Source organism: Pristiophorus japonicus, chromosome 16 (genome assembly GCF_044704955.1).
Source record: "Pristiophorus japonicus isolate sPriJap1 chromosome 16, sPriJap1.hap1, whole genome shotgun sequence".
NCBI classification, from domain to species: domain Eukaryota; kingdom Metazoa; phylum Chordata; class Chondrichthyes; family Pristiophoridae; genus Pristiophorus; species Pristiophorus japonicus.
The window spans coordinates 19,774,831-19,802,681 of NC_091992.1; the positions used below are offsets into that span (position 1 = coordinate 19,774,831).

The following is a 27,851-nucleotide window of genomic DNA, read 5'->3' on the forward strand; positions in this document are numbered from 1 at the left end:
CGGAAGCAGGAGCAGCAGCAACAGGCGGGTCGAGTCGGGTCCGGTCCGGTCGGGGGTGGAAGCAGGAGCGGGAGTCGGCAGGAAGCAGGAGCTGGCCGTGGGAGGAGCCTTATTCACGCAGCCCCAGTGAGGCCATTCGGCCAGGGCTAGGGGCTGCGTGCTTCGGGCCCCTCCCACACAGTTTCAGGCGCCTGGAGCTACTGCACTTGCGTGCCCACTGTAGCGCGCATGTGCAGAGCTCCCGGCACTGTTTTCGGCGCAGGGTCCTAGCTCCGCCCCCTACAGCTCCTGCTGCGCTGCGCCGAGGGCCAAAGGACCTGCAGGGAGGTGGAGAATACGGAGGGTTTTTTTAGGCACACTTTGTGGCGCGAAAAACAGGCGCCCAGCTTGGAGAGGCGCCCGTTTTTTATCGTGTGGAAACTTGGGCCCATAGAGAGGACAATTGCCATTTTAAAGCAGCATTTCTGATGCCTGGATCACCCTGGAGGCTACCTGCAATTCTCTCCTCATCATGTCGCTCAGTTCATTGTCGTGTGCTGCATGCTGCACAACTTGGCCATTATGAGGGGACAGGTACTAGACATTGAAGATCCTCCTGAAGAGAGAAGGAGGGATTCGGATTCAGAGGAGGCTGGCGCCGAAGAGGAGGAGGAGGAGAAACGACCTCAAGCTGCAGGACGATGGCAGAGGAGGGTGGGACGACCGAGGGGATCTCTAGCCATTGCTAGAGACTTGCGTCAGTGGCTAATTCGTGAACGTTTCTCTGCCTGGCACATTTGATTATAGTGTTGCACCATGTTGACTGTTTACATCTGTTTGCACTTTTAATAATGTTGTGTTGGTTTATGTTGTTCTAATATATACTGTTGGTTAAATTCACAAAATAATGCACAGATTCTGGTTAAATTAAAAGAATAGGTTTATTAAACATTTGTACATTTGTACTTAACTTTAATAAAACATTTTGTATCAAACTTTTAACTTTTCAATTAATGTATCAAACTTTCAAATGTTCAATTAACCTCAAACTTTAAATTTCTTGCAATCTTTAACATTTTCAATTAACAAAACTTTATTGTATCAAACTTTTCTATTAACAAAACAAGTAACAGCAAGATACAAATATCTCTCCTCCCCCTTATTCAACTACCACTAGCGCATAGTGCCCCTCTTACCCGGCCTGCTGCCTCTACCCTTAGCCATTTTTGCTGACGCAGCAGACTTCTTCGGCCCCCCGGCGAGCCCAAGGTTATATTTTTTTGTTTTTCGTTGGTGGGGTTGGACAGGGGCAGACCTAGTAGACACCTTTGTGGAAGGCCCAGGTTCATCTTCGTCTCTTTCAAGCTGTGGATCACCCTGCGGCACAGCTGAGTTGGTCTGGGGATGATTTGAGTGGCAGCGTCAGCCTCCTCCGAATCCTGAACCCTCCTTCTCCCCTCAGGAGGATCTTCAATGTCCAGTAGCTATCCCCTCATGATGGCCAAGTTGTACAGCATGCAGCACATGACACTGAACTGGGCGACGTGGGTGTGTTCCCTTATTGAAGCAACAACCTGCAAATTTCCATCACATATGTCAGACAATTTCCCCATCAGCTGTCCCGACAGTGCATCAAGTGCATCCACCATTCCCTCCCTAATCTGTCCCACCAGTGGTGGTCCTATTTCTCCAGGCAGTGTTGCTACTTCTCCTGACAGTCCTGCAATTTCTACCCACACCTCACCCATGGTGTCCAGGAGCGACCTGGTTAGCTGCATACTCTCCCCACTCATCCCGATGAGCTGTACCATGTCTCCCTGTGCTCGTGGTTCAGCTATCTTTTCCACCCTTCTTCGCCGCCTCTCACCTGTGCCTTGCTCCTCTACACTATTGGGCATCCCTCTCACAGGTGTGCATTGCTGGACCACACTGGGACCCGCATCCTGATCTATGGGCTCCACCGGCTGCAGGTCCAATATGACCATTTGATCAGTGGGAGGATCTTCATGCTGGCCTTCATCCAGATTGTCCTGCTCAAAATCAGGAAACAATTCTGGATGTCCTTCAGGTGCTACTTCTGGTTGTCCTTTTGGATCACCGTCTGCCTCTTCCTCACGCGCAGTTGCTATAAAACATATCGAAAACATCCATTAAAGCCGAGCTAGCCCACATAGTATTTAGCCAACCCACAGTGAAAATTGCAGGGCTTATCCCATCTCTTTGACATTGGTCCAGCGTTCACATTGGTGGTGGATCTTCTCCGGTGACCTTTAATCAGATCAGAGATCCTCTGTTCCAGCTGGATCAATTGCAACTTACTTGGTGGTCCTCCACTAGTACGATTCCTGTGGTTCCTGATCTTTGCATTCTTCAACTACAAAGATGAAAATAGAACTTTTTAAGAGAGGGTCCTTTTGTGTGGTGGACACACACACACACACATACATGTAATTGCAGTGCATACTTACTTTAACTAATTGTCCTCGGTCCTGGCACTTCTTTTTCAGCTGCCCGCCGATTCGCTGAGTGATGGCGACTGCATTTAGCCATTACAGCAGGTTTTACTTTTTTTCACTTTCCCCCAAGTTGCCAGCAGATCCCATTTCCTCTCAATGATATCTACCAGGGATACCATTTCTTCTGGAAGAAATCGAACGGCTCCTCCTTTGAATTCCTCTTCCACTTCCCGCTCAGCCATGTTTTGCAGGTTTTAGTGCTCAGCATTGCAGAAAGATCCAGCCAGCACGATCTGATCACAAAAGGAAAAACGATCCAATCACAAAGGGGTCTTTAAATGTCTGATCCAGTCTAGGAAGTTTCTCTTTTCGCGCATGCCCAGAGAGTTTTCAGCGCAGATTTGAAGCTCCGCCCTCCGCCCCCAGACAACTGCGGAGAGCACCACGCCAAATTCAAAAATTCAAATATTTGTCTGGTGAAAGTCCCGACTTTTTTTTTCTGGCACGAATGTACACAAAAAAGTCGTACTTTAACATACGCAGGCGCCAAAAATCCATCAAGTGGAAAATAGGGGCCTAAATTTTTCAACGTAAAGTGTCAACATTTGGAAATATAATAATAGGTCTATTTGTTTTTTATTTACACTGGGGAAACCGATACTGGGTATCCTGCAATCGATTTATTGAAGTTAAATTTTGTTTTTATTTATTGGCAAATAGTTATAAAAAAGGATATGCACAAGACTACATTCTGCCTCATGTAAACTGAAATCTATAGTTTGTCAGTCATATAGAAGGCGATTTACGATCAGCTGTTTACTGAAGCCATCATGGAGAAACAGGTTGGTACTATATATGGCACTATTTAGAATATTATTGAAACAAACCCTTGGAGCACAACAGACATATTGGGGTGAAAAAGGAAAATTAGGCAGAGTGTATAACGGGCGATCGATCCACTGCCGTCTGATCTGATGTTTAAATTTCACTCCCATTAACTAGTTCAGGCTGTGTCAAGCTGCCAGTGCTATAGTTGATGTTCTAATTTGGGCTTTTAAAATGGGTTAAAATATCTAACTTGACACTTTAGTGCGCTAGTGAGGGACTGCTGCACCGTTTTTGGGACGAGACGTTAATCTGAGACTCCGTCTGCCCCCTCAGGTGGCACTATGGCACTATTTCAAAGAGCAGGGGAGTTCTCCCTGATCTCTTGGCCAATACTTATCCCTCAACTAGCATCATTAAAACAGAATGTTAATGGGAGGCTGATCAGATATCACTCGGTTTATCCTATTGTCAAAGTCAAAATTACCCACCTGAAATAAAATCATATGTTATATATAATATGTTATAATACTCCTTGGGACATTTTCACTGTGTTAAAAGCACTATATAAATACATGTTATTGTTGCCAGAAATGAGATTGAGTTTTAATTCCGTGTTTAAGGGACATCATTTATCTTGCATATATATTGTAAATGATTTAGTCGCAAGGGACTGGCTTAAATAAATTCGATAATATACAGATTGACTTAAATCAACCTAATACTGCCTGATGTTTTAATTTTCAGTTTATTACCAAGGTCTGGGCTAACTCATAGCACTGAAAGCCAATCATATCTCCAATTGTGTGTTCAGGAAACCTAAAGAAACAGTGGGTATGAGACAGCATATTTTATGTGAGTTGGTACTCATGTTTTGTTCATTTTAAGCTCCTTAAGGTCAAAGATATCTGTGCTGAGAATTTTCAGAGACCTAAAGGCTGCATCAAGAACTCCCAGGTCAACACACTGCATATTTAAGCACACCGTAAAGTTCCCTTTACTCAGTCCCAGCAATAGGTCCCAACTCCAACATTAGAATAGAAGCCCCCTTCTGTACTAATCTGACTGTTTCCATTTCCCATCATCATCATCGTAGGCAGCCCCTCGGAATCGAGGAAGGCTTGCTTTCACTCCTGAAGTGAGTTCTTTGGTGGCTAAACAGTCCAATCAATATGAGAGCCACAGACTGTGTCACAGGTGGGACGGATAGTCGTTGAGGGAAGGGATGGGTGGGACTGGTTTGCCGCACGCTCTTTCCGTTGCCTGCGCTTGATTTCTGCATGCTCTCAGCGATGAGACTCGAGGTGCTCAGCGCCCTCCCGGATGCACTTCTTCCACTTAGGGCGGTCTTGGGACAGGGTCTCCCAGGTGTCAGTGGGGATGTCGCACTTTATCAGGGAGGCTTTGAGCGTGTTCTTGTAGCGTTTCCGCTGCCCACCTTTGGCTCGTTTTCCCTGAAGGAGCTTCGAGCAGAGCACTGTGCCCTTGCTGAATGAGAGTGCAAATTCAAGAGCAGTTTATGCAGTGTGGACACGCCTGCTAGGAAATGGATTTCACCCAAGACCCTTACAGCCAACAAACGAAAGGGGTATACCATTAGTGTGAGCTGGATAGGCATCTAATTCCCAGGTGAAAGGTTAGTGTGTAACCCACTGGAGAACCCAATCCCCACTTGGGCCTTCTTAAAGAAAATGTATATGATGTATCGTATGCCTGTAAAGCAGAGGGGTGACTTGTTAATTATTCCCTTCTGAATTTATCTTCTATTTCTCTATGTCGTTGATTTCCATTTTCATGTTTCAATTTCTGCTCTTCTCGGTTCTAATTGACTGCTTCTATAAGCTATTCTGGATCTTTATCTTTTGTTCAATCTTAATTACTATTTGTTTTCTTTCCACATCCTTTGTTCATTGTTTCGCACCTTCTATGCCTTGTGCCCTTCTGCCAGAACTTAAATCACAGCAGTAAATCCTGTTGTCACATTTACTTTTATGCCTCTATGGAACTATGACATCTTGCTGGTTCTTTTTCAATTTGTCAATTTGCACGTGAACAAGAGTTTTTTTTTAAACCAACAGCTTTTTTTGCAGTCTGTTTCCACAGGTTACAGTATAAAACCCACATGAACATTTCTTCAAACCTGCAGGTGTGTTTCTTCATCAGGATAGAATTTCCACAATGTTTGTGGAGGTGGAATGCATAGTTTTTGGCCACCCAATTTATGGGCAACAACCAGTCAAGGCTCAATAACTATACCGAGTGATCTTACTGCCTAAATTGAGGTTACTGTTGGCATCTTGTGTTGGGGGCTAGGTGGAGTTGGAGGAAATTCCATAACTGCTGCAGCTCTGCAGTCAGTTGGAGATAAGTGCAGGCCCTGAAATATTTTCAAGCTGGAAAAAGGCTGTGGTGGACAAAAAATGTGGAAGCTTTATAAAGTCTCTGGGTGATAATCAGTGGATGGCAACAAAATATGTGGAGGCATGAAACGGAGTCTGCGAGCAGCACAGGACTCAATTACCCTGTCTGATAGATGAAGTGGAGGTAAGCAAGGTTGCCCTGTTTGGCACTCCCTGAAAGACAGCAATGCAGCATTACTGGTGGGTGATGACAGCGAAGGTCAGTGGGATGTAAAGTACCTACTGGATCCAGGAACAGATATGGAACATAATAAGTAGGAGCAGTAGTAGGCCATTCGAGCCTGCTCTGCCATTTAATATGATCATGGCTGATCCGATCATGGACTCAGCTCCACTTCCCCGCCCGTTCCCCATAACCCCTTATCCTCTTATCGTTTGAGAAACTGTCTATTTCTGTCTTAAATTTATTCAATGTCCCAGCTTCCACAGCTCTCCGAGGCAGCAAATTCCACAGATTTACGACCCTCAGAGAAGAAATTTCTCCTCATCTCAGTTTTAAATGGGCGGCCCCTTATTCTAAGATTATACCCTCTAGTTTTAGTTTCCCCTATCAGTGGAAATATCCTCTCTGCATCCACCTTGTCAAGCCCCCTCATAATCTTATACGTTTCAATAAGATCACCGCTCATTTTTCTGAATTCCAATGAGTAGAGGCCCAACCTCCTCAACTTTTCCTCATAAGTCAACCTCCTCATCCCCGGAATCAACCTAGTGAGCCTTCTCTGAACTGCCTCCAAAGCAAGTATATCCTTTTGTAAATATGGAAATCAAAACTGCACGCAGTATTCCAGGTGTGGCCTCACCAATACCCTGTATAACTGTAGCAAGACTTCCCTGCTTTTATACTCCATCCCCTTTGCAATAAAGGTCAATATTCCATTGGCCTTCCTGATCACTTGCTGTACCTGCATACTAACAAGATGGTAGAACTTAAGAAAGTGGCCATGGTATGGCTACCCATTGGTAATATATGTCAGGTATATGCAAATATGCACACTAAACAAATGTTGCCTGCTGTGCATTTACTGATGACTACTGCAAAGCCCTCAGACAACCTAGCAGTTCTTGCATTGCTTACCATGCATACCCATACCCACAACAAGTAACACATTTAAGGTACAATTGACAACTGAAACCCTTGGTCCATTGTCATCTTTAAAAGGGCTTCATTGATCACATTACATAGTTCGTAGCATGATTCATCTTCAGTTACTAATAGAAAATTGGGAAGAGGAGACAGGTTGGGCACAAGCCTGTATGTATTATTTTAACTTGCATCATCTCGACTATTTATCTGGTTGTAGGGCAAGTTGGGTCCTAATGCAAAGCAACAATCTTGAACAGTAGTAGATAACAGAACTTCCAAATATTTGACTTCCTTTGAGATCACCCTGGGTATTTTGAATACAAGAGCATAGAGAAAGTAGGAAAAGGTGAAGCCACAGGCCATTCCCAATCACTACTCCTGTCATTTATCTTGTCCTGCTCCTAACTCACACACGGACATACGCAAAGCTATAAATGCATCACACAGTATCTTGTAATGCAAGCTCAGCTCGAAGATATCTCTTGTAAGAGTAGGTACACTGGGTAGAATAGCCAGCGTAACATTAGGCTGCATCACAGTAGTATTAGAAAAGGTTAATGGAATTAAATCAGTCTCGAACACAGGGACACAGAGGCGAGCGCCAAGGTGTGGGAAGATGTGTGGAAGAGACTAACTTTATGGTGGCCATTGCCAGAATATCGGGTATTTGGATGGGAGTGCAGTGCGAAGGAATAATGAGTTTCTCTATAATAAATATCTATCAGAGATAAGAAAGTGAAGGGCATTAGAATTAGATAGCCATGAATGGAGAATGTTAGGAGAATAATAAACCGATCATGGCCCAGATTTGGGGGTAAGAATAACGGTGAGGCTATCAATGCTCACCGTTATTAAAGTGTAAATCGGGCAGCAACTTCTGGTAACCGCACATGCACAGTTAAACGCGGATCAGGATGTTGTGTCTGAGTTGCCCTGCTCCTCCAGAAGTTGCATGATACCAGTATCTCATCTGTAGCCAAAAGTGGAAGGAGCGCACAGCAACCCAAGCACCCCACCCACCGTCTGCCCAGCCTGTGACAGAGACTGTAGATCCCACATTGGACTCATCAGTCACCTGAGAACTCATATTGATGTGGAAGCAAGTCATCCTGGAATCCGAGGGACTGCCTAAGATCTGTAGAGGGTGCCGTACCAAAATGTCTTTCTAATCACAGCAAGTTCTAGAGCAAAACCCCATAGAAAGTCTGTGGGTACGTGTCATCATCATCATCATAGGCAGTCCCTCGAAATCAAGGAAGACTTGCTTCCACTCCAAAAGTGAATTCTCAGGTGACTGAACAGTCCAATTCGGGAATTACAGTCTCTGTCACGGGTGGGGCAGACAGTGGTTGGAGGAAAGGTAGGTGGGGAGTCTGGTTTGCCGCACGCTCCTTCTGCTGCCTGCGCTTGTTTTCTGCATGCTCTCGGCGTCGAGACTCGAGGTGCTCAGCACCCGCCCGATGCTCTTCCTCCACTTAGGACAGTCTTTGGCCAGGGACTCCCAGGTGTCAGTGGGAATGTTACATTATATCAAGGAGGCTTTGAGGGTGTCTTTGAAACATTCCCTTTGACCACCTGGGGCTCGCTTGCCATGTAGGAATTCTGAGTAGAGCGCTTGCTTTGGGAGTCTTGTGTCAGGCATGCGAACAATGTGGCCTGCCCAGCGGAGCTGGTTGAATGTGGTCAGTGCTTCAATGCAGGGGATGTTGGCCTGATTAACAACACTGACATTGGTGCGTCTGTCCTCCCAGGGGATTTTCCAGCAAAGATCAGACAAGACAGCAATCTGTAATGGCGCACATGGCGGATGCTTCCTATCCCGATCTGCTGGGTACTCAGGTCAAGTGTAACTCCTATTCCATTGCCTGTCTAAAAATGGCTATCCCAGCACAGAGCAGGGACTGAACCTGGACTGCATGGCTCAGTGTTGCACCGTGCAGTGCATTTATTCATTAGGGCCAAACCCTCGCTCCCATTCAGCACATAAAGTTACATTGAAACTGTCATGTATTTCACCATCTTGCAATGACAATAGTTATGTCACTGTAACTCATGCACACTGTACCTGTATCCTTGAAATGCACACCCTGACCACAGGGGGTGAACTTGCCGGAGACACTCCTCACCTGGGTTTCTAGGTATAAAAGGGGAGGTCCCACCCAGGGTCAGCACTCCTTGGTTCTGGGAATAAAGTGAAGGTCACAGAGGGACCGTGTCTGATACATACATGCCTCGTGTGAGTTTGTAACAAGGTGCAAAGACACTACATTTGGCAACGAGAAACGGGAATCACCGAACCACGAGGATGGCCACCGGTGGCACAGAGGAACGCTACTGTGTGGGTGAGGACTGGGACGATTTTGTGGAAAGACTCCAGCAGAGCTTTGTCACAAAGGACTGGCTGGAAGAGACAGCGGCTGACAAGCGGAGGGCGCATCTACTGACCAGCTGCGGTCCACAGACGTATGCGCTGATGAAAGACCTGCTCGCACCCCAAAAGCCAGCGGACAAGTCCTTCGAAGAGCTCAGCCAGCTGATCAGTGAGCATCTCAAGCCAGCATGTAGCGTACACATGGCCCGGCACCGGTTCAGCGTTGGGAGGGTCAAAACGTCTCGGACTTCGTGGTGGAACTGCGGCGTTTGGCCAGTCTCTATAAATTCTCCGATGCCTGCAGGGGGGAGATGTTAAGGGACTTTTTCATTGAGGGCATTAATTATGCCGGCATTTTCAGGAAACTCAAAGACCAAGGACCTGACTTTAGAAGGGGCGGCGTTGATAGCTCAGACCTTTATGGCAGGGGAAGAGGAGACCAAGCTAATTTACACATGCAGCCCTGGTTTTAACATTGCGATGAACCAGGGAGTTAATGTTGTAAAAGTAATACAGGCAGGCAAGGGCAATTTGACACCACCCAGGCAGGCAGGCAAGGGCAATTCGACACCGCCCAGGCAGCAACAAGCTCCAGGGTGGGCCTGCAACAGGGACAATGAAAAGGGGATCGGCAATTCACGCCATCACAAGGAACAATGCATCCCATGATGGGACCATTAACACCCCCCATCAGAGTGCTTAGAAACAGCCAAAAGGGCCATCAGAGAGGAATGCCTGGGAATAGTCCTTCTGTTAACAGCAATCTCAGCTCATGCTGGAGGTGTTGGGGTAGACACACTGCCAAAAGCTGCAGGTTCCAGCTTTATACCTGTAGGATTTGTAGTGTCAGTGGACACTTGACCAGGATGTGCAAAAAGGCAGTAGCAAGGCTAGTCTGCGAGACAGAGGAATGAGACGAGGGGTCTGCAATGCAGGATGAGGCCTGGGGAACAACCATGGATGCTGAAGTTCAGAGAGTTCATGTGGCTGACGTCCACAGCTCATACACTAAAACGCCACCCATGATGATGAAAGTCTTACTGAATGGCATCCCGGTGCACATGGAGCTCTATACAGGAGCTAGCCAGTCACTCATGAGCACCCAACAATTTGAGAGACTATGGCCACACAGAGCTAGCAGGCCCAAATTGGAACGCATTGAGATACAGCTACATACGTACACCAAAGAGATCATCCCAGTGCTGGGCAGTGCAAACTTGGTGGTAACGCATAATGGATTACAGAACGGGCTGCCACTCTGGATTGTTCCGGGAAATGGCCCCGCGCTTTTGAGGAGGAATTGGCTAGCTGAGATGAATTGGAAATGGGGGGATGTGCACGACATTTCATCCGTGGAGCGAAATTCATGCTTGCAGGTATTGCAAAAATTCGAGTCACTGTTTCAACCCGGTGTCGGAGCGTTCAAGGGCACTAAAGTAGTGATACGCATCACTTTGGACGCTAGACCAGTGCACCACAAAGCCAGAGCGGTGCCGTACGTGATGCGTGAGAAAATTGAAAGTGAACTGGACAGGCTGCTCAGAGAGGGCATAATTTCGGCCATTGAATTCAGCAAGTCCCATCGTTCCCGTCCTCAAAGCAGATGGCTCAGTTAGGATTTGTGGAGACTACAAAGCCACCATCAACCGAGTGTCGCTGCAGGACCAATACCCGCTTCCGAGAGCGGAGGACCTCTTTGCCACGCTGGCAGGTGGAAAGCTGTTCACAAAGTTGGACCTCACTTCGGCCTACATGACTCAGGAACTGGCGGAAGATTCCAAGCTTCTGACCACCATCACAATTCACAAAGGATTATTTGTCTACAACAGGTGCCCATTTGGCATTCGTTCGGCAGCGGCTATCTTTCAGCGAAACATGGAAAGCCTGCTCAAGTCCATCCCTGGAACGGTCGTATTCCAAGACGACATCCTTATAACAGGTCGAGACACTGAGGAACACCTCCGCAACCTGGAGGAGGTGCTACGCCGATTGGATCGGGTAGGCTTGCAGTTGAAAAAGGCCATGTGCGTGTTTTTGGCTCCAGAGGTCGAGTTCCTGGGCAGGAGGGTTGCCGCAAATGGGATCTGGCCCACTGAATCAAAAACTGAGGCGATTCGCTGGGCGCCCAGGCCCGGCAACACGTCGGAGTTGCGATTATTCCTGGGACTTTTGAACTATTTTGGGAACTTTCTGCCGAACTTAAGCACATTGTTGGAGCCATTACACATGCTCCCCTGTAAAGGGTGTGAATGGTTTTGGGGGGATTGTCAAGAACGGGCTTTCAATAAGGCGAGGAACTTGCTGTGTTCCAACAAACTGTTGACTTTGTATGACCCCTGTAAAAAACTGGTTTTAACATGCGATGCATCATCCTACGGGGTTGGGTGTGTGTTGCAGCAGGGTAACGATGACGGCCGACTCCAACCGGTGGCTTATGCCTCCAGGTCGCTCTCCCAGGCAGAGCGTGGATATGGCATGGTCGAAAAGGAGGCACTCGCGTGTGTGTACGGTGTGAAAAAGATGCATCAGTACCTTTTCGGTAAACAGTTCGAGCTAGAGACGGACCACAAGCCGTTAACATCCCTGTTGTCCGACAGCAAGGCTGTCAACGCTAACGCGTCAGCTTGCATACAGCGATGGACCCTCACATGGCTGCGTATGACTACACCATATGGCACCGGCCAGGCACCGAAAATTGCGCTGACGCACTCAGCAGTCTCCCACTGGCCACCATCGAGAGGGCGTCGGAGCAGAGCGCCGAGATGGTCATGGCCATTGAGGCTTTTGACACTGCAGGCTCCCCCATCACAGCCCGACAGATCAAACTCTAGACCAACAGGGACCCCCTTCTATCCTTGATAAAGAAATGTGCCCTGACTGGGAATTGGACGCCCACACACAAGCGTGCCCCGAGGAAGTCAGGCCGTTTCAGAGATAGATGGATGAACTCTCCATCCAAGCCGACTGCCTGTTATGGGGCAGCTGGGTAGTCATGCCCCAGAAAGGAAGGGAAGCGTTCATCAGGGAACTCCACAGCGAGCACCCTGGCATCGTGTTAATGAAGGCCATTGCCCGGTCACATGTATGGTGGCCGGGGATTGCCTCAGACCTGGAACACTGGGTTTGCAGGAGCACGACGTGTGCCCAGCTGGGCAATGCCCCCAGGGAGGCTCCACTCAGCCCGTGGCCCTAGCCCACCAGGCCATGGTCACGCATTCACGTAGACTATGCGGGCCCGTTCATGGGGAAAATGTTCCTGATCGTTGTCGATGCATACTCAAAGTGGATCGAGTGCATCATATTGAACTCGTGCACGACATCCATCACTGTGGAGAGTCTGCATGCGGCTTTCGCGACCCACGGCTTGCCAGACATCCTGGTCAGCGACAATGGCCCGTGTTTTACCAGCCATGAATTCCAGGAGTTTATGTTGGGCAATGGGATCAAGCACGTCCGGACAGCGCCATTCAAGCCGGCTTCCAATGGCCAGGCGGAACGGGCGGTCCAAGTCATAAAGCAGGGCATGCTACGCATCCAAGGACCCTCCCTTCAGTACCACCTATCGCGCCTCCTGCTGGCCTACAGGTCCCGGCCGCACTCGCTCTCGGGAGTCCCGCCAGCGGAACTCCTCATAAAACGCACGCTCAAGACGCGGCTGTCCCTCATTCACCCAGACCTGGCAGACATTGTTGAGGGCAAGTGCCAGTCCCAAACCGAGCTCCATGATCGAGGCTCAAGGGGGAGGTGTATAGCAATAGATGACCCGGTATTTGTTCTTAATCATGCTTTGGGACCCAAATGGCTTAAGGGCAACGTAATTGGCAAAGAAGGAAACAGGGTCATGATGGTCAGACTAAACAATGGGCAGATATGCCGCAAACACTTGGACCAAGTAAAAACAAGGTTCAGCATAGAAGAAGAGCATGATGAGATAGCACCCACACCACTGCCAGCGCACGAGCAACAAAGACAGCCCTCAGCATGCACAGTCCCGGCGGCCAGCCCGGACAGGCCGGAATCACCTCAAGTGACAGAGACGCGTGCTGAGGCTCAGCCACCAGAGCCACAACTGCGGCGCTCCACGAGAGAGCGTCGACCACCCGATAGACTTAACCTCTGAAACTAAAAGACTTAAGGGGGGGAGGTGATGTCATGTATTTCACCATCTTGCAATGACAATAGTTATGTAATTGTAACTCATGCACACTGTACCTGTACCCTTGAAATGCACACCCTGACTACAGGGGATGAGCTTGCGGGAGACACTCCTAACCTGGGTTTCCAGGTATAAAAGGGGAGGTCCCACCAAGGGTCAGCACTCCTTGGTCCTGGGAATAAAGTGAAGGTCATAGAGTGACCGTGTCTGATATGTACATGCCTTGTGTGAGTTTGTAACAAGGTGCAGAGACACTACAGAAACTACAGCACAGAAACAGGCCATTTAGCCTAACTGGTCTATGCCGGTGTTTATGCTCCACAGGAACCTCCTTCATCCAACCCTATCAGAATGCCCTTCTATTCCTTTCTCCCTCATGTGCTTATCTAGCTTTTCCTTAATGCATCTATGCTATTCGCCTCAATTCAGCCTGTGATATTCCTCCTGTTAAAATTAATAGAAGAAAAATTCCAGGCTGCAATGGCTGGTGGCGTTCATTTGCTGCTGACTGCAAAATTTGAGCCAATGATACTAGTACACCGCTGCAGATGTAGGAGGTCGTAGTTGCATTGAATAATGCACTGATGTATTAGCCGAGCGTACTAATTGCATATTCGTTAGAACGTGTTTAAATATTAACCTTGTGCTTAACCCTTTAATAGTACACAGACTGATACACTTTAGTAACTTTTACTAGTCTAGCATGGGGCTACTGTGAGCAGTCAAGATAATGATGTTTGCGACACGTCTGTTGCGTTTTCTACTCGTAAGTATAGTGACGACCATCTTACGAGTACTGCATGCAATGGGGTATATTAATTTATTAATAAAAATATTAATCAGACGTTTCTCTTGAGTCTATGTACCTATAAAAGGGAAGGATAAGGATCAAGCTGAAACACAACATATCAGAGCTATCATTAAAATATTTATCCTTTTCTTTTGTTGTAAGCTTTGTAAAATTGAAACAGAGCCAATAAAAGAGACATCAGGACAGGTGACTAAAAGCTTGGTCAAAGAGGTAGGTTTCAAGGAGGTGCCTCTATATTGATGCTGTTGTTGTTTGCAATATTCTCTGCATTGCTGCCACGTCTGAGTCTCAAAGTCAGGATCGTGCACCGTAGCTTCAGGATGTGATTTGATTTGTGGCGCTCGTCTACCCGTGGCTCTGATTGGCCGGGGGAGGGTACCAGCAGCCAGAGGCTGACACATCACAAGCACGGAACCCAAAAATACACCCTGCCGGTCGCGCAGGCGCAGAAGCGCGCCCCTGCGCGGTCCCTTTAAGATCGCGGCACGTACTATTAATCTGAGAGCGGGCTCAACGGAACAAAACCTACTCTGTGCAAGATACAGCGCGTTGATTCGGATCACATGAACGGGTATCAACCTATAGGAAGCGCTGCTTTGTTTGAACAGTTTGTTTGAGCGGGTGAGAGGATTGGTTCCCCCACACCCTTGCTGGTTGAACCTCCCCTTCCCCCCCCCCCCGGTTGCTGGGGTGAGAATGGTTTGTTCCAGGCGGCTGACGCTAGAAAACAAAGATGGCGGCTGGGAGCAGCAACTACTGGGAGGGTGAGTGGCCGCGGCCGCCGGGGGCTGGGCTGGGCTGGGCGGGACGGGAGGGAAGGTGACTGCGTGGGGGAAGCCGGACACCGACCTCCCGACCCCCCGGCCATTTGTCGACAATGATCTGTGAGGTCGGTGGGCCTCGGCGTCCGTCCCTCACCGAGCCGCACACGACGCGCCGGCCTCGGCGGTTCCGGGTGCGTGTTGCCTGACGACGTCGGAAAGTCCACGTACAACAACAACACTGGCAGCGACTCCCCCCTCCCCTCCGCCCCGCTGCCGGTCCAGGCCCCGGCCCTGCTTACCTTTTGCATCCATGTGGATTGGATGAGTGCCCGCCTAGATTATGTGCTCCAGTCTCTGGAGTGGGGCTTGAACCCATACCTTCTGACTGAGCTGCAAGTGTGCCATTTTTATCCGGGAATGTCTCCTCTCGGCATCCACCATCATCATCATCGGCGGTCTCTCGAACGAGGGATGACTTGTTTCCACGAGAGTTCAGTGAAGGACCCGATGTTCCAGTCCTGAACTCCAGTTGAAAGGGTGGAAGATGCCTGGAATTTCCCTAACGTGTGGGTCCCTGGAGTTGTATAAACGGACAGAACCAATCTTATTAACCCACAGAGCAGCTGCAGGGTCACATCTTTCAAGATCTCTGCACTGGTTCTTAGAAACATAGAAAATAGGTGCAGGAGTAGGCCATTCGGCCCGTCGAGCCTACACCACCATTCAATAAGATCATGGCTGATCATTCCCTCAGTACCCCATTCCTGCTTTCTCTCCATACCCTTTGATCCCTTTAGCCGTCAGTGCTATATCTAACTCCCTTCTTTTTTTTTTGACCTGGATGGATGTCAACCCTGTGTTGCCCATGTAGGAGGAAATTTTGGCATTCCACTCACATTCTGTACGTTCACTTGGAATGCAAGTCATGTAGCTTCAACTTTAGGATTTTTTTTAACATGAGAAAATTAGAGCTGATCATTAAACCTATTTTGCATATGCACTCCTCTATCCTCTGATTTAAAATGTATTTTTTTGGCCATCTGGCATTTGTTTTGAATATACATTGAACTTAAATATCTTGTAGCCCATCCGTGCAGGTGCTGCTATTGATTTTTAAAAAAATAGTGGGAATACTATGTTGTCACAAGGATTTCAGTAAAAGAAAAACTTGCATTTATATAGTATCTTTCACGACTTCAGGATGTCCTGAAGTGCCTTACAGCCAATGAAGTACTTTTGAAGTGTAGTCACTCGGAGATGTGACAGCCCATTTGCACAGACCAAGTTCCCACAAGCAGCAGTGTGATAATGATCAGATAATCTGTTTGTGATGTTGGTTGAGGGATAAATATTTGCCAGGACACTGGGAAGTGCTCCCTTGCTCTTCAATAATAGTGCCATGGGATCTTTTGCATCCATCTGAGAGGGTTACAGTTTACCATCTCATCTGACAGACAGTTCCTCCAACTGTGCACTGGATGAGTGTCCACCTAGATTATGTGCTCAAGTGTCTGGAGTGGGGCTTGAACCCATACCTTCTGACTGAGTGGCAAGTGTGTTACCAACTGAGCCACGGCTGACACCATGACATGCACATCATGGATAAGATTTATTTCCTAAGGGAAAGATTTGGGAGTTTGCCCCCTAGAAAGCTTACATTTTTGACACTTTATTTGGTTCAGTTTTAAGCACTTCGAAGTAGGATTTTGATCAATACCTAAACATTGAGGTTTATTCTATCTGGGTGCTAAATCAAATCATAGAGTTAAAACACAACAATTGCTAATGCCTCAGTGAGTTTATCTAGTAAGTAGCTGAGCCATATAAACCAGCCTATAGTTGGCCATCACCAGAAGTACCACCAACAGCAGCCAGCCAGCCAGGATGGGGGTTCTGCTATCCAGGTTATGGGAGCAGAGGGATCATCACATGAGCTAGCAAGAGAGGAATAGTCAGCAAAGAGCTCTCTGAGTAGGAGAGCTGGCAGGATTGGAAGAAGCATTGTTAGAAAGAGAAGAGTTTGCAGCTGGAGAGTTGCCAGGAGAGGCAGCAGCAATATCTGCAGCGGGAGAGACAAGAATATTTGAAGTAGAAGAGGTATGCAATCAGTTTTTACTGTAAAATTCTTAGTTTATATGGACATCTTGTGCTCTTGCTGCGGCTCCTGCAAGACTTCAGTATAAACTAAAAACTTTACAATAAAACTGACGGAACCTGGCGCACATTTCCCACTCCCAGTTTTTGCTACTTTATTGTTCTTGGCAGCTCTCTAGGAACAGATTCAACTGCAGGTCTTTCCTGGTGGGTCTCTAGCTGTAGCTTCTGTTATTTTTGCAGCAGGAGATGAATTGCATCATGTAGGTGCCTGAGATAAGCGTAGATTGGCACTCATAGCAGCCGAAAAGTAACTGATAAAATTTAAAGTTGTTATACACCATATACCCACGTATATAGAAACATAGAAAACAGGTGCAGGAGAAGGCCATTCGGCCCTTCGAGCCTGCGCCACCATTCAATATGATCATGGCTTATCCTTGACTATACCCCTGGGTTTTTGTTTTTCAGTTTGATAATTGACCCCGTCATCTGTTATTGCTTGTAGTAAACTCCAGCCTTTCTGGGTAATGCTGGTAATATTAGTAGGAAAATGAGATAGGTCCATTATTTTTTGTGAGTAAGAAGCAGATCTCGGGTGCCATTGTTCATGGTGAGTTGAGAGTGGTTGATGTCACCACAACAAAGATAGCAGACTGAGTCAGGAGGAGAGATTGTCATCACACCGGCAGAGAAGAGCTGTGCTGAGCTCTCCAGTTAATAGGATGGACAGGTAGTTGAGGGGACGACAAGGTAAGGAGCACATGGGAACTGGTTGTGAACAGGCGGGAAAGGAGAACGAGGTGGGAGGGGGAAAAGGTCTGGAGTTGGGGAGATGCTAGGAACTGCAAGCTATAGGGAAGAGGGGCATGTTTGGAGCTGGAGGCCTTGAATTCTGATGGACCAGCTGGAAGTTTGGGCAGAATGTCCAAGAGCACAGAGAGAGAAAGGTCAGGATTTGGAGCTCTGTGGGGGGCAGGGAGTGAAGAGAGTAAGGTCAAGAGCTGGATTCCTGGGGGAAAGAGAGTTCTGTTCTCAGACCTGCTGAAGAAAAGCTACAAAAAATGAACTACTGCAATTACTGCAGTATTGTTTACTGGCAAGAAAGACTGGGGAAATAGAAAGTAATTTCCAATTGTGGAAACAGTCTGATGTATTAGCAGAAGCAACGTGATTGTGAGGAGTGCCAATGCACGAAATGTCAGCAGGTTGTGCAACTCGAGCAGAATGCTGAGCTCAAGGACCAGCTGGCTACACTCTGCAGCATACATCAGGAAAGGTTTCTGAAAGATACCTTCCAGAAGATGGTCACCTAACAGATAAAAACAGTAGTGAAGCGGATGAGAGGAAGTTGGTGACTGCCCACAGTAGTACCAAAGACAGGCAGAACCAGTGCAGGAAAATCATGTGAATCCGGACTTGTCTAATAAGAAACAGTTCACCAACATCTATAAGGAGAACACTGATAGAGGCACAGAGAGAGGCAACTGATACTGACCGTGGTGACACTCCTCATAAATCAAGTGATAGTTGTAGAGAGTCAAAAGTTAGGAGAATCGATGGCCTGTTTTACAACCATGATTAGGGGTCCCAAATGGAAATACAAATAGGAAGAAAAACCTGGAAAAATTGGCTCTCTTTTGTTTAAAAAAACACAGGTTATGGGGCAATATAATAGAAATGTTTAATACTATGAAAGGATGAGACAGGGTAGAGAAAAGCATGACCCCATTACTGAACATCAAGCCATAATTTCCCAGACCATCACTGACCTCGTCTCCTCTCGAGTTCTTCCCTCCACGGCCACCAAGCTCTTGGCTCCCCAACCCCGCACGGCCCGCTTCTACCTCCTTCCCAAGATCCATAAACAGGACTGCCCCGGTAGACCCATCGATTCAGCCCCACAGAACTTATTTCTTCCTATCTAGACTTTTTTCTCCCCTTGTCCACTCTCTTTCCACGTACCTCCGCGACTCCTCCAACGCCCTCCGTCACTAACAGTTTCCAGTTTCCTGGCCCCAACCGTCTCCTTTTCACCGTGGACGTCCAATCCCTCTACACTTCCATCCCCCACCAGGATGGCCTGAGGGCGCTCCACTTCTTCCTCGAGCAGAGGTCCAACCAATCCCCATCCTCCACCACCCTCCTCCGCTGAACTTGTTCTCACATTGAACAACTTCTCCTTTAACACCACTCGCTTCCTCCAAATTAAAGGTGTTGCTATGGGAACCCTCATGGGTCCTAGCTATGCCTGCCTTTTCGTGGGATATGTGGAACATTCTTTGTTCCAGTCCTACTCGGGACACCTCATCTCTTTTTCTGGTACATTGATGACTGTATTGGTGCCGTGTCCTCCTCTCGCCCTGAACTTGATCATTTCATTCACTTTGCATCCAATTTCCACCCTTCCCTCACCTTCATATGGTACATCTCCGACTCTTCCCCCTCCCTTCTTCGACTTCTCCGTCTCCATCTCTGGGGATAGGCTTTCGACCAGTATCCACTATAAGCCCACTGATTCCCACAGCTATCTGGACTACACTTCCTCCCACCCCGCATCCTGTAAGGACTCCATTCAATTCTCCCAGTTTCTCTCTCTCTCTCGCATCTGCTCTTGACGATGCCACCTTTCACACTAGTGCCTCTGACATGTCTTCCTTTTTCCTCGAGGATTCCCCTCTGCCATGGTTAACATTGCCCTCGACCGTGTCCGTTCTATTTCCTGCACCTCTGCTCAGAACCATGACAGGATTCCCCTTGTCCTCACCTTTCATCCCACCAGCCTCCACGTTCAATGGATCGTCCTCCGCCATTTCCACCACCTCTGGCGTGATCCTACCACCAATCACATCTTTCCCTCCCCTCCCAGCATTCCGAAGGGATCGCTCCCTCCGCAATACCTGGTCCATTCCGCAGTCACCCCTTCCCCTTCCTACGGCACCTTTCTGTGCAAGCGCAGGAAATGCAACACCTGTCCTTTGACATCCTCCCTTCCCACTGTCCAGGGCCCCAAATACTCCTTCCAGGTGAAACAGCAATTTACTTGTACTTCTTTCAATTTAGTATACTGTATTCGCTGCTCACAATGTGGTCTCTACATTGGGGAGACCAAGCGTAGATTGGGTGACCGCTTTGCGGAGCACCTCTGTTCAGTCCGCAAGTGTGATACCGAGCTTCTGGTTGCCTGTCACTTTAATTCTCCACTCCACTCCCACTCTGACCCCTCTGTCCTCGGTCTCCTACACTGCTCCAACGAAGCTCAACGTAAGCTCGAGGAATAGCACCTCATTTTTTGTTTAGGCACTTTACAGCCTTCTGGCCTCAACATCGAGTTCAACAATTTCAGAGCGTAACCACTGCCAATCTTTGGCGCTCTTTATCCCCCCCCCCCCCCCCCCCCCCCGAGCCTGTTTCTTTTTTTCTCCTTGTCTCTAATGGCAGCTGGTCATTATCCCGCCATTCACACCCTATCTTGACTAATGTTTTTCTAACTTTTACTATTACCATCTTAAGTCGGCCCATCATTCCTTTTGTTTCTCAAATCTCTCCTGTCTTCCACCCTATCACAGACCTTCGCTTTTGTTCCTTCCTCCACTCCCCCTTTCAGTGCTTCTTAAGAATCTGTTCTTTTCGAACACATTCCAGCTCTGACGAAGGGTCATCGACCCGAAGCATTAACTCTGCTTTCTCTCCACAGATGCTGCCTGACCCGCTGAGAATTCCAGCATTTTCTGTGTTGATTCCAGGTTCCAGCATCCGCAGTACTTTGCTTTTGTATTGTTGTAGAAAAAAGCAGACTGTTTTCAGTTGTTGAGGGGGTCAAGAATAAGGGCCCATCACTACAAAATTGAAATGTAAGAGATTTAGAATAGAGGCCAGGAGCAGCTTCCTTACATAATTGTGAAGGTTAGTGGTTGATGCAAAAACTATGTCAACATTCAAGATTAGATTGAATAGATGGGTGAAGGAAAAGATGTTGATGAGTTGTGGGAACAGGATGGGTGAATAAAATTAGCACTGTTTCCTCATGTGGAGGATAAATGCTAACATGGATTGGTTGGGCTGAATAGCTTGTTTCGGTGTTGTAATCTGTGAAATAAGACACACCACCTGAGGTTGGAAAAACCTATTTCACAGCAAGGCTGTGGGTGTTGCGAGGGAACAAACCAGTCATCTTTTGCTTTTGCTTTTGCTTCTGCTTCAGAATTCAAAATCAGCCATTGTGCAGTGAGCATATGTTGATGTTTTAGCCAAAAATAAGTGAGCATATGCTTGTCAACAGAAGTCAAGTAGGCATACACCATGTACCCTCCACTACACTCCTGTTGTACACTTTAATATGTTGGCTTGTGTGATTTTATTTTTTCTGTATTGATATCACAATACTAAATAAGCCTAGTAACAGCACTGGAATGTGTGGGAGCTATCTAAATGTATTTTGCATCTGGGGCAATAGTGCATGCGTCTATGACTTTGGAGTAGAAACTCTGATGTCTGTTCCCTTTCCACAGCGTCACCTTACACGTACAATATTTTTTCACTTGGAATATATTCATTTAATGCAAGAAAACCCGTGTACTCCATGTGGATAACTCCTAAAATATTACCAAACAGTAGTAGCTATAATTAAATTACTCTACATTTACTCATTTTTATTATACTCCTAAGGCCAACAGATTCATCTGTCACTTTTATTTACTGGGTTTTACACACACATAGTTACAACACGGAAGCAGGCCATTTGGCCCAACCAGTTTGTGCTGGCATTTACCCTCCACAATATCATATAATGGTCAAATGTAATAAGTTACTTCATTTATCTTGCCCCTTGATACTTTTTGAAAATGGAATATTTTGTCAATCATCAATCTATCTAAACTACAAACTTGGCTTGTACCATTTAACAGGGATCTCACCAAATTTTAACATGGATTGCTGATGGGCACTGGTGTGTGTTTTTTTCCAAAATTTAGAATATGTCCATAAAGAATGAATTGTCTCTCCAGAACCAGAACAATATTTTAGTGTTCCTGTTACCGGACATTTTATTGAATATGCGACTTTTATAAATTGGCACCTCGGTAACTCAAAAGTGGTCTGTTGCATTTTGTGAGCTTTCCATTATCAGCCTGTGGATTGTTTTTGAAAGAACACGTCAGTGGACCTGTGCAGTGATATTTCCCAGCAACATTCAAAATTTGTTCATGTTTTGAGATGCAATTTTCATTAGGCTCAGTTCATTTTGAAAATGGGCAGCCTCCCCTATGTAAAGCTGCAAAAAGAAAGCTATTTATTTTCCAAGGCTACCAGACCGTGACTTTTTCCCCCACCGTTACATTTTGTTATAACTATGTGCTACCTTGCAATTAAGGGCAGATAGAACATGCTGTGCCCATCCTTACATAAATTTGTCTATAAATAATAGCAGCTGGGTTGCTAGGATGTAATACCGTACAAGTAAATGACTTAGTTATCTCTGAAACTGGAGGTTGAAATGCACTTCAAAACAATGTATAACCCCAGTATATTTCAATAGAAACTGGAAATACACAGTATGTCTGTCAGCATCTGAAAAGACAGAGGATAGATTCCAGCAGGCGGTCCTGCATACAAGTGGAGTTCATGAAGGTGTGTTTATATTGATTTGTGCACGGTTTCTTGTTCAATGCCATGCAGTGGCGGTTTTAGTGGATATTAGAAGATGAGCGATTTCCATGATTTGCCAAAGGGTTCCAACCTGATACTGATATCTCTTTAGTTACTGGTGGATCTGCTGTGTACATTCCCACATTCCTTCTTACAGGGCTTGACAGAGTAGGTGCAGGGAATCAAGGGATATGGGGATAGTGCAGGCAAGTAGAGTTGAGGTAGATGATCAGCCATGATCTCATTGAATGGCGGAGTAGGCTCGAGGGGCCAAATGGTCTACTACTGCTCCTATTTCTTATGTTCTTGTGTTCCTCTGGCTAGGGAGTCTAGAACCAGGGGTTACAGTCTCAGGGTAAGGGGTCGGCCATTTAGGACTGAGATGAGGAGAAATTGCTTCACTTAGAGGGTGGTAAATTTTTGGAATTCTCTACCCCAGAGGGCTGTGGAAGCTCGGTCATTGAGTATATTCAAGACAGAGATCTTGGATTTTTGGATATTAAGAGACTCGAGGGATATGGGGATAGTGCAGGAAAGTGGAGTTGAGCTAGAAGATCAGCCATGATCTGATTGAATGGCAGAGCAGGCTTGAGGGACCGAATGACCTATTCCTGCTCCTAATTCTTAAGTTCTTATAAAATAGTGCTGCTGTGTGCAGAACTTATTGTGGCTGATTATGGTTCTGCCACATTGCAAGGATGATGTGATGAAATGCTTCTTCTGAAATGACTGGAGTATGCACTGATACAGGAATATCTTTGTATGTTATTAGGGGGGGGAAAAAACGGCATTAAATATGGAAGCCATAGATTGGAATGTGTTGCAAGTTCATCGTGAATTGATGAGTTCAAGTGATGCCTTAAGCTCAGAGTATTGTCTAAACCATGACTTGTATGCTTTAAACTGACTCCCAACAGGTGGTGAATGTAATGCATAGAAGTGGAGATCATAAATATGTGTTTATATTGATTTGTGCAGCTTTTCTTGTTTAATATAATGCTGTCTTGGTGCATACTAGTTGATACTAAATTTCAGTGTTTTGAGTTGCAATGCAATACTAATATTAGTTGTCAATATTAAGTCATACGAGGTGATTGAGAGCATTCTGATCTTTATAAGAGTTAATTGTACAGGGGTTTACTGTAATAGATAATATAGTTTTGGAAATCTTTATTTAAAAAGAAGTTTGGGTAGTGGTGCTCCAAAGTTGTCATCATCATCATAGGCAGTCCCTCGGAATCGAGGAAGACTTGCTTCCACTCCTGAAGTGAGTTATTTGGTGGCTGAACAGTCCAATACGAGAGCCACAGATTCTGTCACAGGTGGGACAGATAGTCGTTGAGGGAAGGGGTGGGTGGGACTGGTTTGCCGCATGCTCTTTCTGCTGTCTGCGTTTGATTTCTGCATGCTCTCTGCATTGAGACTCGAGATGCTTAGCGCCCTCTCGGATGTACTTTCTCCACTTAGGGCGGTCTTGGGCCAGGGACTCCCAGGTGTGAGTGGGGATGTTGCACTTTATCAGGGAGGCTTTGAGGGTGTGCTTGTAGCGTTCTGCTGCCCACCTTTGGTTCGTTTGCCGTGAAGGAGCTCTGAGTAGAGCACTTGCTTTGGGAGTCTCGTGTCTGGCATGCGGACTATGTGGCCTGCCCAGCGGAGCTGATCGAGTGCTTCAATGCTGGGGATGTTAGCCTGAATGAGGATGCTGATGTACCATTTAACTGAATGGCAGGACATGGATTTGGGACCATAATCCTTCACTCAGTAAATTACCAATCTCAGCCAGAGACTGGAAGAGGGTACAGAGTGTAGTGTAACAAAATTTGCAGATGACACAAAGATTAGTGGGAAAACGGGTTGTGTAGAGGACACAGAGAGACTGCAAAGAGATTTAGATAGGTTAAGCTAATGGGCTAAGGTTTGGCAGATGGAATGCAATGTCGGAAAATGTGAGGTCATCCACCTTGGGGGAAAAAAAACAGTAAAAGGGAATATTATTTGAATGGGGAGAAATTACAACATGCTGCGGTGCAGAGGGACCTGGGGGTCATTGTGCATTAATCCTAAAAAGTTAGTTTGCAGGTGCAGCAGGTAATCAGGAAGGCGAATGGAATGTTGGCCTTCATTGCGAGAGGGATGGAGTACAAAAGCAGGGAGGTCCTGCTGCAACTGTACAGGGTATTGGCGAGGCCGCACCTGGAGTACTGCGTGCAGTTTTGGTCACCTTACTTAAGGAAGGATATAAGGCTGATTCTGGAGATGAGGAGGTTACCTCATGATGATAGCTTGAGTAGACGGGGTCTTTACTCGTTGGAGTTCAGAAAGATGAGGGGTGATCTTATAGAAACATTTAAAATAATGAAAGGGATAGACAAGATAGAGGCAGAGAGGTTGTTTCCACTGGTCGGGGAGACTAGAACTAGGGGACACAGCCTCAAAATACGGGGGAGCCAATTTAAAACCAAGTTGAGAAGGAATTTCTTCTCCCAGAGGGTTGTGAATCTATGGAATTCTCTGCCCAGGGAAGCAGTTGAGGCTAGCTCATTAAATGTATTCAAATCACAGATGGATAGATTTTTAACCAATAAGGGAATTAAGGGTTATGGGGAGCGGGTGGGTAAGTGGAGCTGAGTCCACGGCCAGATCAGCCATGATCTTGTTGAATGGCGGAGCAGGCTCGAGGGGCTAGATGGCCTACTCCTGTTCCTAATTCTTATGTTCTTATGTAAGGGGAGCTAAGGATTTCGCTCCTGGCACAGAAGTAAAACTGATTATGACTCACCTGGGTTACCCCTGCACATCACCTAATGTGTGGTGCGGACTCGAGTGGTATCAGCAGAGGTCAGTCACCTTAGTTACCTTTTGGCTGGGATTTAGGCACAAGAAAACAAAAATGATTAGGAAGGTGGAAAGGAGGGAGCAAAAGAAGCAAAGTTTGAATGCGATATGAAGAGTCGTGCGTGAAAAGTTATGAAAATGTAAATTGGAAATTAAGAATCTATTGTAAGTTTAATCACGTATTTTATTTGACTTTCAGAATAATATTAACATGATCAGTAACCTGAATAAAGATAGAATAAGAACCAGTAAGTGAAAAAAGATCCCTGTCGGGGGATTCAAGGACATGCTGTGATTCCTCCTCTCCTGTTTCTGGCTTAAAAACTATGCAACTGTAGCTTGACTTCTGGCTGGCCTTCCATGTTCTATTCTATATAAACTTGAGGTCATCCAAAATTCAGTTTCCCATGTCCTAACTCGCACAAAGTCCCGTTCACCCATTCATCATCATCATAGGCAGTCCCTCGAAGCGAGGATGACTTGCTTCCATGCCAAAAAGGGATGAGTTCACAGGTGTTTCAATGTTCCAGATCCAGAATTAATATTCCAGATCCCGAACTACATCTTGAAGGGTGAAAAGATGCCTGTGCGTGGTTTTTAGCGTTTGGCGGCCCAGCCCGGAAACCGTTCACCCTGTGCTCGCTGACCTACATTGGCTCCGTCTTGATTTCAAAATTCTCATCCTTGTTTTCAAATCCCTCCATGGCCTCACTCCTCCCTATCTTTGTAATCTCCTCTACACTCACAACCTTATAGCTTGCAAAAGGGAATTGGATAAGTATCTAAAGGAATTATATTTGTAGGGCTACAGGGAAAAGGCGGGGGAGTGGGACTAGCTGAAGTGCTCTTGCAGAGAGCCGGCAAGGGCTTAGCGGGCTGAATGGCCTCCTGTGCTCGCTGACATATCTGTGCTGCTCTAATTCTGCCCTCTATAACTAGGGATGCTCAAATCACTCAACCATTGATGGCCGTGCATTCTGTTGCCTAGGCCCCAAGCTCTGGAATTCCCTCCCATACCTCTCTGCCTCTCTCTCTTTCCTCCTTTAAGACACTCAAACCTACCTCTTTGACCAAGTTTTGGTCATCTGCCCTCACTTCTCCTTGTGTGGCTCGATGTTAAATTTTTTGTCTTACAATACTCATGTGAAGCGCCGTGGGATGTTTTACTACATTAAAGACGCTACATAAATACAAGTTGTTGTTGTTGTAAAAATATGGCATTGAGGCAATCAGCCAACGACCGTGATCAATTAGCCTCTTTAGGATGACATTGGAAGGATATTGATGCCAGGAGTTTTTTAAAAATTTGCCTTAATATGCAATATAAATATTCCACTTTTTCAGTCTTGATTGACTCCACTGCATTCACTTGCTCAAATGGCTGTGCCACCCTGATTGCATTCTATCTTCTTAGGGAGTGGCTTTCTCTGCACTGGGGAGGGGTCCGGGTCGGATGCCAGTTCTGTTCCCATCAATACAAGATTCAAAGCAGGGGGAAAATATCAGCCAGCATATGTACAAAATATGCCTGCACGTTCATATATTCTCAAAATGCCAGCTGCAATGCCATTTCCTGCGCTACTTAATTTAGTGGCAAAAACCATTATACACCTACAGGTATATAGAAGTCATGATCAAACTGTCTAGTGCTTTGGTCAGAATACAACCTAAGTATTGTGTGCACTTCTGGTCACCAAGACACAAGGGTGACATTGAAGTGTTGGAGGTAGTGCAGAGAAGAGCCACAAGACTGTTCTCGAGTCTTGGAGATCCACGTTATGAAGAAAGACTGAAGAAACTGACTGTTTAGCCTTGAAGGTGTCCAAGAGGTGATCGGGAAATTACTTATTACATTAGGAGTGAGGGAAGGGGACACAGGTTGAAACTAGTTGAAGGTAAATTTAAGACTGATATCATGAAGTGGTCAAAGAGGTGGATATATGTAGGGTCAGCCTTGAGTCAGTGATAGCACTCTTGCCTGAGAGTGAGAAGTTTGTGGGTTTAAGCCCCAATCCAGAGACTTGAGCACATAATCTAGGCTGACACTTTAGTGTAATACTGAGTGGTGTTGCATGGTCAGATGTGTCGTCTTTCGGATGAGATGTTAAAGCGAGGTCCCATCTACCCTCTTAGAATGTAAAGTCTCCCATTGCATTATTCAAAGAAGAGTTGGGAAGTCTCCCAGTGCCTTGGTAATATTTATCCCTCAACTAATATCACAGATTATCTGGCCATTTATCTTATTGTGGGACTTTGTGCAAATTGGCTGTTGTGTTTTCCTGCATTACAATAGAGACTGCACTTAAAAAGTAGTTTATTGGTTGTGAAGTGCTTTGGGAAAGGTGCTATATAAATGCAAGCTCTTTGTTCACACAGTGACCAACCTGTGGAACGGAATGCTGGAAAA

The 27,851-nt window shown here is 46.4% G+C and overlaps 1 protein-coding gene across 2 annotated transcripts in view; it reads left to right on the plus strand.

The window, feature by feature from the left end:
* Positions 1-14,802: 14,802 nt before the first annotated feature.
* Positions 14,803-27,851, plus strand: part of gosr1 (golgi SNAP receptor complex member 1) — a 120,783-nt gene continuing 107,734 nt past the window's right edge. For both annotated transcript variants that reach the window (XM_070858074.1, XM_070858075.1), the window contains exon 1: positions 14,803-14,869. In XM_070858074.1, the coding sequence (XP_070714175.1) occupies positions 14,839-14,869 (31 nt within the window). In that variant the 5' untranslated portion in view covers positions 14,803-14,838. The remainder of the gene's footprint in view (positions 14,870-27,851) is intronic.